We start from the raw sequence: 14,010 nt of genomic DNA on the forward strand, positions 1-14,010 counted from the left end.
GTGACAGAGAGTGATTGATGGCTGATTAGGGGGGTGATTGTGTGCAAACGGTGGTCTGGGGGGTGGGCAGGGGGGGGTCTGAGGGGTACTGTGGGCGATCAGGGGGCAGGGGGGGGCAGATCAGTGTGTTTGGGTGCAGACTAGGGTGGCTGCAGCCTGCCCTGGTGGTCCCTCGGACACTGGGACCACCAGGGCAGGAGGCAGCCTGTATAATACACTTTGTAAACATTACAAAGCGTATTATACGCTTCCTATCCGGCGATCATCGGGTTAACAACCCGCCGGCGCTTCCGATTGGCCGGCGGGTTGACGTCGCGGGTGGGCGGAGCCTATTGCCGGCGGATGCGCGCGCATCCCAGCGCGCGATCCCCGGCCAAAGAGTGCCCCAGGACCTGACGCCATTCTGCGTTACGTGGTCCTGGGGCTGCCACTTTGCCGCCGCCAATATGAAGTAGGCGGTCGGCAAGTGGTTAAGAAAGAAATGGAAAAAAAATCATTTCTCAGTTTTTGGCCATTATAGTTTGAAATTAATACATGCTACTGTAATTAAAACCTATGTATTGTATTTGCCCATTTGTCCCGCTTATTACACCATTTAAATTATGTCCCTATCACAATGTATGGTGCCGACATTTTCTTTGGAAATAAAGGTGCATTTTTTTTCAATTTGCGTACATCACTATTTACAAGCCCATAATTAAAAAATTATATTAATATACTCCTTTGACATGCATATTTAAAAATTTCAGACCATTAGTTAACTATTTATGTTTTTTGTTTTTTTTTATTGTAATTTTTATTTTATTTTATATTAAAAATTGTATTTGGGTAATTTTTGGTGTGCGAAGTAAACAGTTACTTTTAAATGTTAAAAAAATGTATTTATTTAATAAAAAATGGATGTGGGTGTAGTTTTACTTTATGGCCACAAGATGGCTACAGTCAAAAAGTCCTGGAAGCGTGATCGTACACTTCCAGGAAGCATTAGGAGGATGGGAAACTTTTTGTAACTCAGAAAAACCGCACCCTCTGAGGCTGTCGATTTTTCTGCGGGGGGGGGGGGGGCTTCGAACAATGAATGAGATCTATAATCCCATTCATTGATCGCTGGGCTAACGACAGGCAGGAGCTCACACGGGAGCGCACGCGGCCAGCGGGAGTGTGCGCAGCCTATCTGGACGAGAATATTCGTCCAGATAGGCTTAAGTGGTTAAGGAAACACAAGATAATGTTTTCACCATTTTGGATGCAGATCTCCCTGCAGGGAGCAATCTATTGAAAAAGTAAGGCCAGTGTCTTAACCCTTTGAATTCTGTTCTGAAAAAAAAAAAAAGAATTGTGGTAGTATTCTGTAAATAATCTTTTAGAGCAAAGAAGAAATGCTGGCTTTTATACCACTTTAAAGTGATGAAACTCAAGATTTTTCTATGTTTTGTCAGTAGACTGATTCAAAAGAGAGCTGTACCCAAATCTATTCTTGCTCGTTTGTTTGTTCAATTTTAAACAGTGGTAACTTTAAATTGTGTTTAATAATCAGATCGGCATGAAGAACATGCAAAACAGAAAGATTACAAATACTTTGTCATGAGACCAAGACACTCCAGCCCTCATTATCATTATTTCGTCAGGTGAGAAGTATTACAGTATGGAAGTTAATTTAGAGATTTAGAGCTCTAATGCTCAAGTTTTCCATATTTATGTTTTACAATATAGAATAAACTACATCTTAGTTTGCAGGCAAGGATAGTTATTAATGGTCTCTGTGTTTAAGAGCCTGTTTCTTATAATGTTGTTTTTTTCACGATATTCCACCACTGCAAAAAGGGTTATTCCAAGAAATAGCACAGAAAGCAAAATATATAGTTTTACAGAAACACATAAAAAAGTATTATATCCATAAGCTACAACAAATCCCAAAGATTCCCATAAGCGATAGTTGGCAAAACCAGCTTCTTTGTGATCATCAAATAATACTCCATAAAGAGCTGTAAAAAAAACAAAAACAAAAAGTTACTACCTTTTCCTTTATCTTGTGCAAATTATATTATTGGTATATAAAACATTTATGAATAAATGATTATTTATACAATCTTGAATACATATTCAGGCTGGATTCAGACTTGTCTATCAGTTTTCTGTGTGCATTTTTCTGCATGAGTTTTCTGACAGTTCTACATTGCTGTCAGTTGTTTTGAAAAAGAGCATTCATTAACATTGGTCCAATTCCAGAGTCAGTCCACCCGAAACCGACCTCATCGGAAACAGAAGCCACCGAAACATGCCCGTCAGCACTACAAGTCTCAGCGTAACACCCATCAGGACTGTGGATACCAGAGAAGAAGCCATCGACACCCTCCAGACAATACCCACCACCTTCCAAGGAGCGTCCGAAAATACCGAATCTGCCACAAAACCTGTTCGAAGTGTCTCTTTCAAAACAAAAGCCGCTGTTGATCGTATTCAGGGTACCAAGCAAAACTTCTCTCGGAATCTCCCAGAACGCCTTGAAGCTCCGCAGAGATTCCAAGAAGCCAAAACGCTCACCAGGCTCACATGGAGAGCTACCAAGCACCCCCATGGAACCTATGACGGTTCCAGATTCAGAGTTAGCAGGACACCCATCAAGATCAGGACTTTCAGGGACCACTTCTGGGCATGCAAGCAAGCAGGCTAAATCAGAATATGTCTCCACCGAGGAAGCATCTGAGTACGCTGGTAACCGAGGCACACTTGGGCTTTCTGGGTCACAGAGCACACTGGGGTACACCAGCACAGGAGAAACCTCAGGACATGTCAGTGAACTGCCGACCTCAGAGTCCGGCACGACCAGACCAAAACCAGGAGCGGGCAGAAAATCATCACGAGTAAAGGTCACAGGTACTGGTATTTCAAAAGAAGACTCGGTCTCAGGCTTAGAGATCTCAATGACTGTAATGGTATCTGACAGAAATTCATCATTGACTTCCCATGACTGAAGCTCCACCAGAGCTGAAAAGGTAGCCAGCAAGGCAGCAATGCCCACGGAAGAGGACAACACCTCAGAAGGACTTGGGGGGCAGGAGACATCTCCTACAAGTTCTGCACCCTTTGGGAGAAACTCGGAGACCTCCAGAACATCAAACAAGACCTCAGGAACATCATTTTCCAGGTTTTCTAAGAAGGATTCTGAACTATCCATGTTACAGGGCTGAACATTAAATACCTCCTGCAGGCAGGGCAGATGTCCCAGGAATGGTTCCACCATAACCTGAGAGTGAACTTCATCATAATTAGCGGGATGTACAGGAATATTTACTGGAACACACACTGACTCCCTAACTTCATTCTCACTGTACCCAGAATTCTGTGTGGCAGTCAAACTAGCTTGTAACTCCAAAACTGCAGAAAAACAGGTGAGTATAGTGGCAATACCTAGACCAGCCTCTAGGGACACTGCAGGGGATTCTAAGCAAGGCCACATTGACTCATCCAGAGTACAGGGTGCAGAATCAGCACTTCCCTCAGAGCAAGAAAGGGGCTCACAAACGTCAGTGTGAAAGGAAAACATGTTTTCATTCATGGTACAGGGCAGGTTCAGAGAAAGCGTCTCTGAACAAGGCAAAGAAGGTTCAGCATCAGATTCGCAAAACCGAAGCGCTGTCTCACTCTTAGATTCGGCTAACAATGTCAAATCTGAGGAATCAGAACGCAAAACCTGCGAATCAAAAATCACTTTAGGTTGTGAAACTGACGCTTCCATAGCGCAAACCTCCACGATCTGCGGAGCAGACTGCAAAGCATCTAGGACCGAAACACTGGAGCAACTGTCATCAGGCAATGGGCCCCTACAGGTGTGAACAGGGTGAGACAGAGACTCATTTGCAGAAGAAATAGCGACATCAACAGGATAAACTTTATAGGCATATTAATTTTACTTTTGACGCTGCATAGTCGAGAAATTTTCCCCATAGCAGGGTCACAGACAGAAGATCTCAAAGCTCTGTTTCTAAATGAAAAAGGATCCCACACATCCTTGAGGAAACCGGCAGACTCATGCCGATCACAATCTGCAGGAACATCCGAGAAACAGGCATCAGATCGCACAGATTCAAACTGCACACTGTCAGGAGAGAATCCTTCAGGATTCGCACAGGAATCAACCATAGCGGCACACTCATTCATTTCAGATTGCACATAGGCAAGACTCTCATGCTTTACCCCAGAAAGGCAGGAACAATCATCTGACAACGATGTCTCTTTATTGGAATCAATTGGTTGGTGTGTGTGCAACTCATCCAAAATCGTTTGCCATACATAGATCACCAGATCCACATCATCCTTGTCACATTCATCGGAATCAATCAGAAGGTACATAGAATCGAGACAAACATTCAAGACATCTTCGCTTTTTGCGATGTAAAAATCGCAAAAGGCCTTCCAATCAAAATCAAATTCCTCCAATAAGGCCCCGACATCCCATGAGGCAAATGGAGGTTCAAACAAGCCAGTATCTAGATAATCTCCATATGGGTGGAGATCAGGAACAAGAACAGATTTTTTAACTGCTGTAATATACAGGATCTTCTCAAAAAATTAGCATTTTGTGATAAAGTTCATTATTTTCTGTAATGTACTGATAAACATTCGACTTTCATATATTTTAGATTCAAATACACACAATTGAAGTAGTTCAAGCCTTTTATTGTTTTAATATTGATGATTTTGGCATACAGCTCATGAAAACCCAAAATTCCTATCTCAAAAAATTAGCATACGGTAAAAGAAAGTGTTTTTTAAACAAAAAAAAGTCAACCTTCAAATAATTATGTTCAGTTATGCACTCAATACTTGGTCGGGAATCCTTTTGCAGAAATGACTGCTTCAATGCGGCGTGGCATGGAGGCAATCAGCCTGTGGCACTGCTCAGGTGTTATGGAGGCCCAGGATGCTTCGATGAGCCTTAAGCTCATCCAGAGTGTTGGGTCTTGCGTCTCTCAACTTTCTCTTCACAATATCCCACAGATTCTCTACGGGGTTAAGGTCAGGAGAGTTGGCAGGCCAATTGAGCACACTAATACCATGGTCAGTAAACCATTTACCAGTGGTTTTGGCACTGTGAGCAGGTGCCAGGTCGTGCTGAAAAATGAAATCTTCATCTCCATAAAGCTTTTCAGCAGATGGAAGCATGAACCCACTTTTGAACCAGAAACAGCGGCAGAAGCGCCTGACCTGGGCTACAGAGAAGCAGCACTGGACTGTTGCTCAGTGGTCCAAAGTACTTTTTTTTCGGATGAAAGCAACTTTTACATGTCATTCGGAAATCAAGGTCTGAAGGAAGATTGGGGAGAGGGAAATGCCAAAACGCCTGAAGTCCAGTGTCAAGTACCCACAGTACTATCGGAAGCATGAAGTGCTCCAAAATCTCCTGACAGCTAGCTGTATTGACCCTACCCTTGATAAAACACAGTGGACCAACACCAGCAGCTGACATGGCACCCCAGACCATCACTGACTGTGGGTACTTGACACTGGACTTCAGGCGTCTGCTGATTCAGGTTCAAGATTTTTAAATCTCTTAAAGGTACAAGAGCCATATTCGACAAAATCGTACAAATCGGAAATTCCGTCTACACTGGGGTTTTGGGTTGGGCTGGTCATACTGTAACGATTGTGGAACTTCCTCCGTGATCAGCGCACAACGCGTGCGCTGATACGGCGGAAATCCTCCACAAGTGTATAATTGCAGGAACCCAGCAAAAGGTGCTACGCACCCGTAGAGGGAAATTCCTGTCGGCAGATGGCGTTGTGGAGTGCAGAGGAACCAATCCTCTGTACCTCCACAAATGCCAGACAGGAATTGTACGAAGCGCAGAACGCAATTGCAAGAGAAGCGATTGCGATTGAGAACCATCAAAGGGACAGGTTGTATGTGTGTGCACCAAACTAGTCGTCAACCCGCGACGGTGCACACACCACAGCAGATAAGAAGTAGGAACGCGATCGCGAGAGGTGTGATCGCCAGACGTGACACAAGGTTATAGCAAGGCAGAGCACGAGAGTAGCAAAGGTACAGCAAATCACAATGAGGAGATACGGAAAATAACAAACGCTAGCTAAACGCGAACACCGCACTCATTCGCAACAGTGCACGCGTTTATGCCTCCACGTGATAAGCACAATAGAGACAAGCACGCCTAACTAACCATCGACAGACAAACATGAAACAGAGGACGCGAACGCTTGCTTAACGGTTACCTCACCGAGCCTCCAGCAAGCGTTCGTAGCAGATAAGACAGACACACAAAAACAGGGACAAGCGAGAGATAGGATCCACAGCACTAGCGAAAGTGGCTAGCGCGATCCAGGAAGACAGAACAGAAGGATCCACAGCACTAGCGCAGAATGCCAGTGCAATCCAGGTAGACAGAACAGAAGGATCCACAGCACTAGCGCCAAGCGAGTGCGATCCAGGCAGACAGAACAGAGTAGCAGACCAGAAGGATCCACAGCACTAGTGCAAGGCGAGTGCGATCCAGGAAGGCAGAACAGAAGGATCCACAGCACTAGCGCAAGGCGAGTGCGATCCAGGAAGACAGAACAGAAGGATCCACAGCACTAGCGCAGGATGCTAGTGCGATCCAGGTACAGATCATAAGGGGCTACCAGTAACAACCGCTGTTGTTACTGGTTAAAGATGGAGCTAGGAGGCTGCCTCGGCACACAGGGCTCTCCTGTATTTTTCTTTTTCCTCCTCTGTCCTTTTTATTTTTATTTTAGTTTGTTAGCTTTAGCTTTTAGTTTTAGTTCTGTAGAACTATCTCTACAGTGTAGATACAGTGCAACAGTAGCTCCCTACAACAGCCGGACTACATGCCACACAGCTGAGGTCAGACAGTCAGGCTGTGTCCCCTCTCTCTTGGGGCTGAGCATTCCTCCACCGTCAGCCGCTTCACTGGCCGACTCCCGGAGGCATCCCCCCGCATCCCCCCCCTGAAGATCCGCCGGGGCTGCGGCTGTCTCCTCAGCGCGAGGAACCACGTGGTGAGATGAACGGGGGCCCTCATCGCCGCTCAGAGTATCCCCGGCTGCCTATTCCCCGCTCCATCGCACAGGATACACAGGTCCCTGCACCCCACCGCCGCTCAGTGCATACCCCGGAGTGATCCGCCGGGGTTGCGGCTGTCCGCCCAGCGCGAGGGACCACGTGGAAGGCTGGACGCAGGCTCACCGCTGCTCAGAGTACCGCCGGCTGCCGATTCCCCGCTCCACAGGATACACAGGTCCCGGCTCTCCACCGCACAGAGGCACAAGGGCACACGACAGGAAGCCTCCAACACGCAGATCACGCAGGCCCCCACAGCCGCTGAGAGGATCGCCCCGGCACTGCACTACAGGAAGCCCTCAGCCAGCGGAAGGCCCCTGGGCCGCACACAGTCCCAGCACTGCACAGCTGGAAGTCCTCAGCCCGCAGAGGCCCCCCCCCAGGACTAGACTAGGCTGATCCAACCCCCACGTGGCCGGCCTCCATCACAAGCCATGGGCCGGTCCCTACTACACTGCAGGCACCAGACATCCACACTGGAACCCGCACGACTGCTCCAGCCTCACTGATCCAGCCTCCACAATCACTGCAGCCCCACAGAGGCAAGGGACCACCGCTGAAGACCCAGCTGCCAGAGCCCCCATCGCTGAAGACCCAGCTGCCAGAGCCCCCATCGCTACACATTCTGCTGGAGGACCCCAGCCCAGCCCAACGGACTACACAGCTGGCCTCCTCTCTGGACCTACACACTCTGCTGGTGGACTCTTGTGGATGACCCCAGCTCAGCCCAGCCCAACAAACTACACAGCTGGCTCCCTCTCTGGACCGGGTAAGAGTGTTTTGCCTGCCACTGCCACAGACTGCTAGCATTGCACTGCTCTGCCACTGCCACAGACTGCCAATATTGCCACTGCCACAGACTGCTTAGCGTTTTGCCTGCCACTGCCACAGACTGCTAGCATTGCACTGCTCTGCCACTGCCACAGACTGCTAATATAGCAATGAGGAAGGGGTCAGCTGCTACCACAGTGATCACCTTTTCGGAACTGTACCAAATGCTGCTGCTGGTGTATGCAGACTTATGGACTGCTCTGCTCTGCTATTGCTAGGCTTGTTAAACATAGAGTCTTAGACCTATGGTCAGAGCTGCAATGTGTCATTAATAGTTAGCAATGACTTATGGACTGTTTTTCACTGCAACTTATGGACTGTTTTGCACTGCTGCTATGCTCTGATTATGGACTGCTATGCACCGGTTCTCCTCCTGCGAGGCCACTGCTGTTGCACTGGAGCGTAAGCTCCTGCGAGGTCACTGCTGTTGTATTGGAGCGTAAGCTCAGCCCTGCGCTGTTCCTCTGAGATCACTGCTGTTGCATTGGAGCGTAAGCTCAGCCCTGCGCTGCGGCCATGCCTCCCATAACACCCCTATCCGCACGTGCCACCCACACCAGGTCACAGCTACTCAGGTGGGAAAAGGTCACTTCCCTGCACCCGGAGGACAGGTTCCTAGCTGATTCCGTTTGGAGCCATGTTAGGAAAATGATGGCCACCCCAACAGAACCATACGCACGCAAGCGCCAGAGGGGCTGCCGGGCAGGTGCCCGCGCAAGGCTGCAGAGAAAAGGCTTGAGGTCAGCTATACCAGCAATCCTCCTGGCGAACGTCCGCTCTCTCCCTAACAAGCTAGAGGAGCTGCAACTCCTGAGGGAAAAGCGGGATCTCTGCTGCAACACCCCAGTCTTCTGCTTTTTTTTTTTTAAAGTTTATTTTTATTTTTTTTTGAAAAAGAAAACAAACATATAAATTCAACAGCCCCCATAAACAAACATTGGGGGATTACAACATACAAACACCAAACAGAAGTCAATAATGGAAGCTGTGCATTGGGCAACAACTGTACAAATAGTGTTCAGTTTAAATACTGATTTTGTTATCTCATTACATACAGTGTATCCCAGTGTCATATCACATTTGATCACATGTCCTTTACAGAATGTGCTTACATTCATTATATCCACCCCTTCCTCACCACCCATCCAATTGAGAAAGAAACATATAGCCCGCATGTAATCGTGAACCAAATTGACTAACATAACCTCTGATTTACCTCAGAATCATAGACTTATTTTAGGATGATATTTTACTCTGACGAGACCGTTTCCCGGTTCTTAGTCCATGTACCCCATACTTTTTGGAATTTGGTAGGACAACCTCTGGCAATGTACGCTGCCTTATATAAGTGTAAGGATGAATTTATGAGATTTTTCCAGTATGAGAGTGATGGAGGATCTGGTTGCTTCCACTGTAGTAAGATACTTTTCCTGTAATAGAATAATAATAATCCCAGTAGAGTCCTTTGAGCTCTAGTAGGAGCTAGGGCAGTCACTTCACCCAATAGACAATGTAGTGGTTCAGGAGAAACTCGAATATTGGTTATTCTAGAGATGTACTTACAGATTTCTTCCCAGTTTAGGGCTATCTTAGGGCATGACCAGAAAACATGGTCGAAGTTTGCGGACTCTTCGCCACACCTCCAGCAGGAAGCTGGGTTCGAGGAGTGGAATCTAGCAAGTCTGCTAGGGGTCATGTAAGCTCTGTGTAATATTTTAAATTGGATTAGCTTGTCTCTAGAGGCAATTAAATATTCAAATGGTTTGATGAGGGCATTCTCCCAATCCTCGTCATCTATGGTGGGGATTAACGTCAACCATGGCTGTTTATAAACAGTGGAGTGAGGCTCAGTGAGTAATATTATATGTTGATATAACGTAGAGAGAGTTTTTGTGAGATTCTCATTTCTGAGAATATCCTCTAGTTCAGACATTTGCACACTCACTGAACCCCTAGCAAATTGTGCATAGAAAGCATGCCTTAATTGTATATACCGAAAGAAATAATTATTAGGGAGAGAAAAATTATCTTTGAGATTATCAAAGCTGATTAGGATGCCATTAGATACGATGTGCGATAACTGAGAAATGCCCTTCTTTATCCAGATAATTGGATCAGGAATGGTATAGAGTTGATCAAGAGTTGGATTGTTCCACAGAGGAATATGTGGGGACAGCCTATGAGAAGGAGCTTTATACCAGAAGTGTACCAGATTCCAGGCTTTAATAACAACTCTCATATTAGGTGCTAAGGGGTAGGGTGCTTTCATTCCTCTATAGAGAATTTGCGCAAGAGCCTCATATGAGCCCAGTTGCGCCGCGTACAAAACCATGGAAGCATTTGTTTGATCCTGAGCGAGCCACCAATGAGCCGTCACCAACTGACTGGCTATAAAATATTTGTAAAAGTTAGGGAAGGCAAGTCCTCCCTCCGTCCAAGGTCGCTGTAACTTCCTAAGGCTAATACGGGGAGTGTTGTCATTCCAAATGAAACTGCTCATTAGTGAATTTAGTTGTGCAAAGAACTTTTTACTTATCCATATAGGAGAATTTTTGAATAAATAGGTGTATTTGGGCAAAAGCTTCATCTTTATTAAATTGATTCTGCCTATAAGGGACAGTGGAAGGCTTTTCCATCCTGCAAGTTTACTTTTAGTTTCCTGCAGCAGAGGAAGAAGATTATCCTGATAGTATTGTATAGTATTATTGGATACCCAGATCCCTAAATATTTGACCCTTGTAACCGAATCCAGCGGGGTATTTGTTAGGTTGCCTTGATTTAGAGGAAGTAATTTAGACTTGCTCCAATTAACCTGTAATCCTGAGATCGGAGAGAAAGAGTCAAATATCTCAAGCACATATTTGATAGTGCCAGCAGGGTCTTCTAAGTATACTACCATGTCATCTGCGTACAGGGATACCCTCTCCTCCAGCCCCCCCACACAGAAGCCCTTTAGTGAATTATGATGGCGTATTGCCACCGCTATGGGTTCAATAGCAAGTGCAAAGAGGGCCGGAGAGAGAGGGCACCCCTGTCTAGTTCCCCTTTGCAGGAGGATATCTTTTGAGATGGATTGGCCTATACGGATATTGGCTCTAGGGTTGCTATATATTAGTTTGAGCCCGGCTATAAACTTAGGGCCAAAGCCGAATTTGTGAAGTGTCAGCCAGAGATATTTCCATTCAACCGAGTCGAATGCTTTCTGTACGTCAAGAAAAGCAAGTGCCCGTGGTATGTCCTGTTCTGAAGATATTTGGATATGTGTGTGTATACGACGTAAATTAATATCCGTCGTCTTTGATGGCATGAAGCCTGTTTGGTCTGGATCAATTATATCAGTAATATGCTTATTTACTCTAGTGGACAATACTTTTGTAAGGATTTTCTGATCATTATTTAATAGGGATATAGGTCGGTAAGAGCTACACTCCAGAGGGTCCTTGTCTGGTTTTAATATAAGAATTACATGAGCTTCAGAGAAAGTTTCTGGTAGACCATTACCTGCCAGACCATGATTGTATAGTTTTGTTAAGTAAGGGACAAGGGTTCTAGCATGTCTTTTGTAAAATTCTATAGGGATCCCATCTGGCCCAGGAGATTTTTGTGATGGGAAGGACATGATTGCATCCAAAACCTCCTCTTCAGTAATTTCTTGTTCAAGCTCTCTGGATGTTTCAACTTCTAGTGTTGGTACTGTTAATTGAGACAATATACTATCAATCTGTTTCTCATCTCCAGTAAATTTGGAAGTATATAACTCTGCATAGTATGATTGGAACTGGGATAAGACTTCGGATGGAGTTGCTGTAATCTTTCCAGTATCGAGCTTGATTTCGGGAATATTAGATTGTTCAGAAGGTTTCCGTGCAATAGTTGCCAAAAGTTTCCCATTTTTGTCTCCTCGCTCAAACACAGCCTGTTGCCACTCAGTAAAAGAGGTTTTGGTTAGGTCAGTCATGTGCAGGTTTAAGTTCCTTTTGCATTGCATCATATCATTAAAGGTATTATTATCAGGGGTGGTTGCAAACTCATTGGTGGCTCGCTCCTCATTATCGAGTAGCTGAGTTAAGGTTAGTTCATATTCTTTTCTTCGTGCAGTAATTTGGCTAATATATTCTCCTCGGATTGTGGCTTTAAAAGCATCCCACATAACCTGCGGCGAAGCCGTACCCTCATTAGTATCCCAGTAGTTTTGAATGGCATTAGTAATATTCCCTCCTATTTCTTTGTCCTGTATCCATTTAGGATGCAGTTTCCAAAGGGCTTTATTGTTATATATACCAAATGATAGAGAGATCTCAAGGGGGGCATGATCAGAGAGACCACTGGGTAGGTACTGTGCTGATTGCACATGTGAAAGTAAGTTGGCACTCCCAAAAGCCAAATCTATTCTCGCAGCAGACCTATGAGTGGACGAGAAGTGGGAAAAGGCTGTTTTTCCAGAGTTCTTCCATCTCCAGATCTCAACGAGTGACATAGCATCTGCCCATTGGGTTAATTCTGAATTAGCCAACCTGGATTGATTGGTGGTATCCTTTTGGGCTTGTAAGATATCATTAAAGTCTCCAATAAGGAGAAGCTTAGCAGGGAGAAACTATTGTAACTTGTTAGTTATTTGCTTCAAAAGTGAAATCTGAAGTGGAGGGGGAGCATATAACCCGACCACACAAAAAGGGGTACCGTAAATTGATATATGAATAATAATGTATCTGCCATCTGAGTCCGAGTAGGAATTTAGTATTTTACAATTTAGCGTTTTGCTAATAAGGATTGAGATCCCTCTGGAGAAGGAGGAGTATGTGGAGTGGTAAGCCTTACTCACCCATGGCTTTAGCAATGTCTTTACTGAGGATTTATCTAGATGGGTTTCTTGGAGGACTAAGATGTGGGGCTTATATCTATGTATGTACTGGAACATTAAAGATCTCTTGAAAGAGGAGCGGAGACCTCGAACATTCCAAGAGATAACTTTAAGCAATGACTCCATTTCACAATTAGTAGAATCGTATGAGTATGAGGGTTGGGGTACCGGATGAGGGGAGTAGGGAGTGGAGCGTAGATGTATTTTCCATTTGAAGGTAATAAGTAAGCAATGGACAGTGTCCTGAGAGTTGTGATCAGATAATGACTTCTTCTTAAACATTTAAACAAAACAATAACACCTTGCTGCGGCAATAAACTAAATTCCAGAAAAACCAACATTACCACAGCTTTATTCCCGAACATATTTGTAACACCCAGATACCTTGATCAAATTAGACCTTGGGTATCTTCCTAACAGGACGAAACCTGCGAGTTAAACTGGGGGTGAACGAGGACAGGACAGAACTTGCTCCGCTGCCCAACTACACCTGGTGTTATGAAAGAAACAAACATACCAGGAGGTTAACTTCTTTAATGCAGCGTGGCTGTCTACTTATTATGGGTGTGGAGAACCAAAGTTATTTGGAAGTGCATCATAGGACTATTTGAGAGGTTAAGGCTATATTGTGAGATTTAGCGAGTATTAGTACATAGGGCATAAGGTACCATGTATATCAGTTACCATGTGTAAGTATAGGCATAAAGAGAGATAAAGATTTATTAAGAGCAGTTTCTTGTTAGCAATTTAGCAAGACTCAGAAGGTGTTTACACAGATGAGAGCGGAGAGAAGATAGGAGAGTGTGACTGTTAAGTACAAACCCTTGAAGGTGAAAAGTAATAGTCCAGGGTAGACAGGGTCCCCGCATGCAGCACCCCAGTGACGGGGCCCAGGCCGGGTCGGGGTATAGACCAGAGGGAACATCAGCTCTGGACCAGTGACGGGACCCAGCTCGGGCCGGGGTATAAGGCACCACACGCGTTAGCCCATCCACCACAAGGAACAATATTTCCCTTTTATACACAGTATATCAGCTTGTAAACATTCCAATATGGAAGACAATGTGGGGTTACCTGTTGATTGTTTCAGGTTGTTCGAGTAGGTCACACTCATAGATCAGTGTAGACAGAGAAATTTTAATTTGAAGGGAGAAGATTCCGTTAGACATCATCTCAGGTTTATATAGTTAGACAATATCTCCCCCTAGTGGATATCCCCGAAAACAGCATGAAGCAA

The 14,010-nt window shown here is 45.2% G+C and overlaps 1 protein-coding gene across 4 annotated transcripts in view; it reads right to left on the reverse strand.

Moving 5' to 3' along the window:
- Positions 1 to 1,510: 1,510 nt before the first annotated feature.
- LOC137504018 (protein unc-93 homolog A-like) overlaps positions 1,511 to 14,010 on the reverse strand; it is a 1,407,338-nt gene continuing 1,394,838 nt past the window's right edge. For all 4 annotated transcript variants that reach the window (XM_068231907.1, XM_068231906.1, XM_068231905.1 and 1 more), the window contains one exon: positions 1,511 to 1,985. In XM_068231907.1, the coding sequence (XP_068088008.1) occupies positions 1,720 to 1,985 (266 nt within the window). In that variant the 3' untranslated portion in view covers positions 1,511 to 1,719. The remainder of the gene's footprint in view (positions 1,986 to 14,010) is intronic.

This window comes from Hyperolius riggenbachi, chromosome 4 (genome assembly GCF_040937935.1).
Source record: "Hyperolius riggenbachi isolate aHypRig1 chromosome 4, aHypRig1.pri, whole genome shotgun sequence".
Classification (NCBI taxonomy): Eukaryota; Metazoa; Chordata; class Amphibia; order Anura; family Hyperoliidae; genus Hyperolius; species Hyperolius riggenbachi.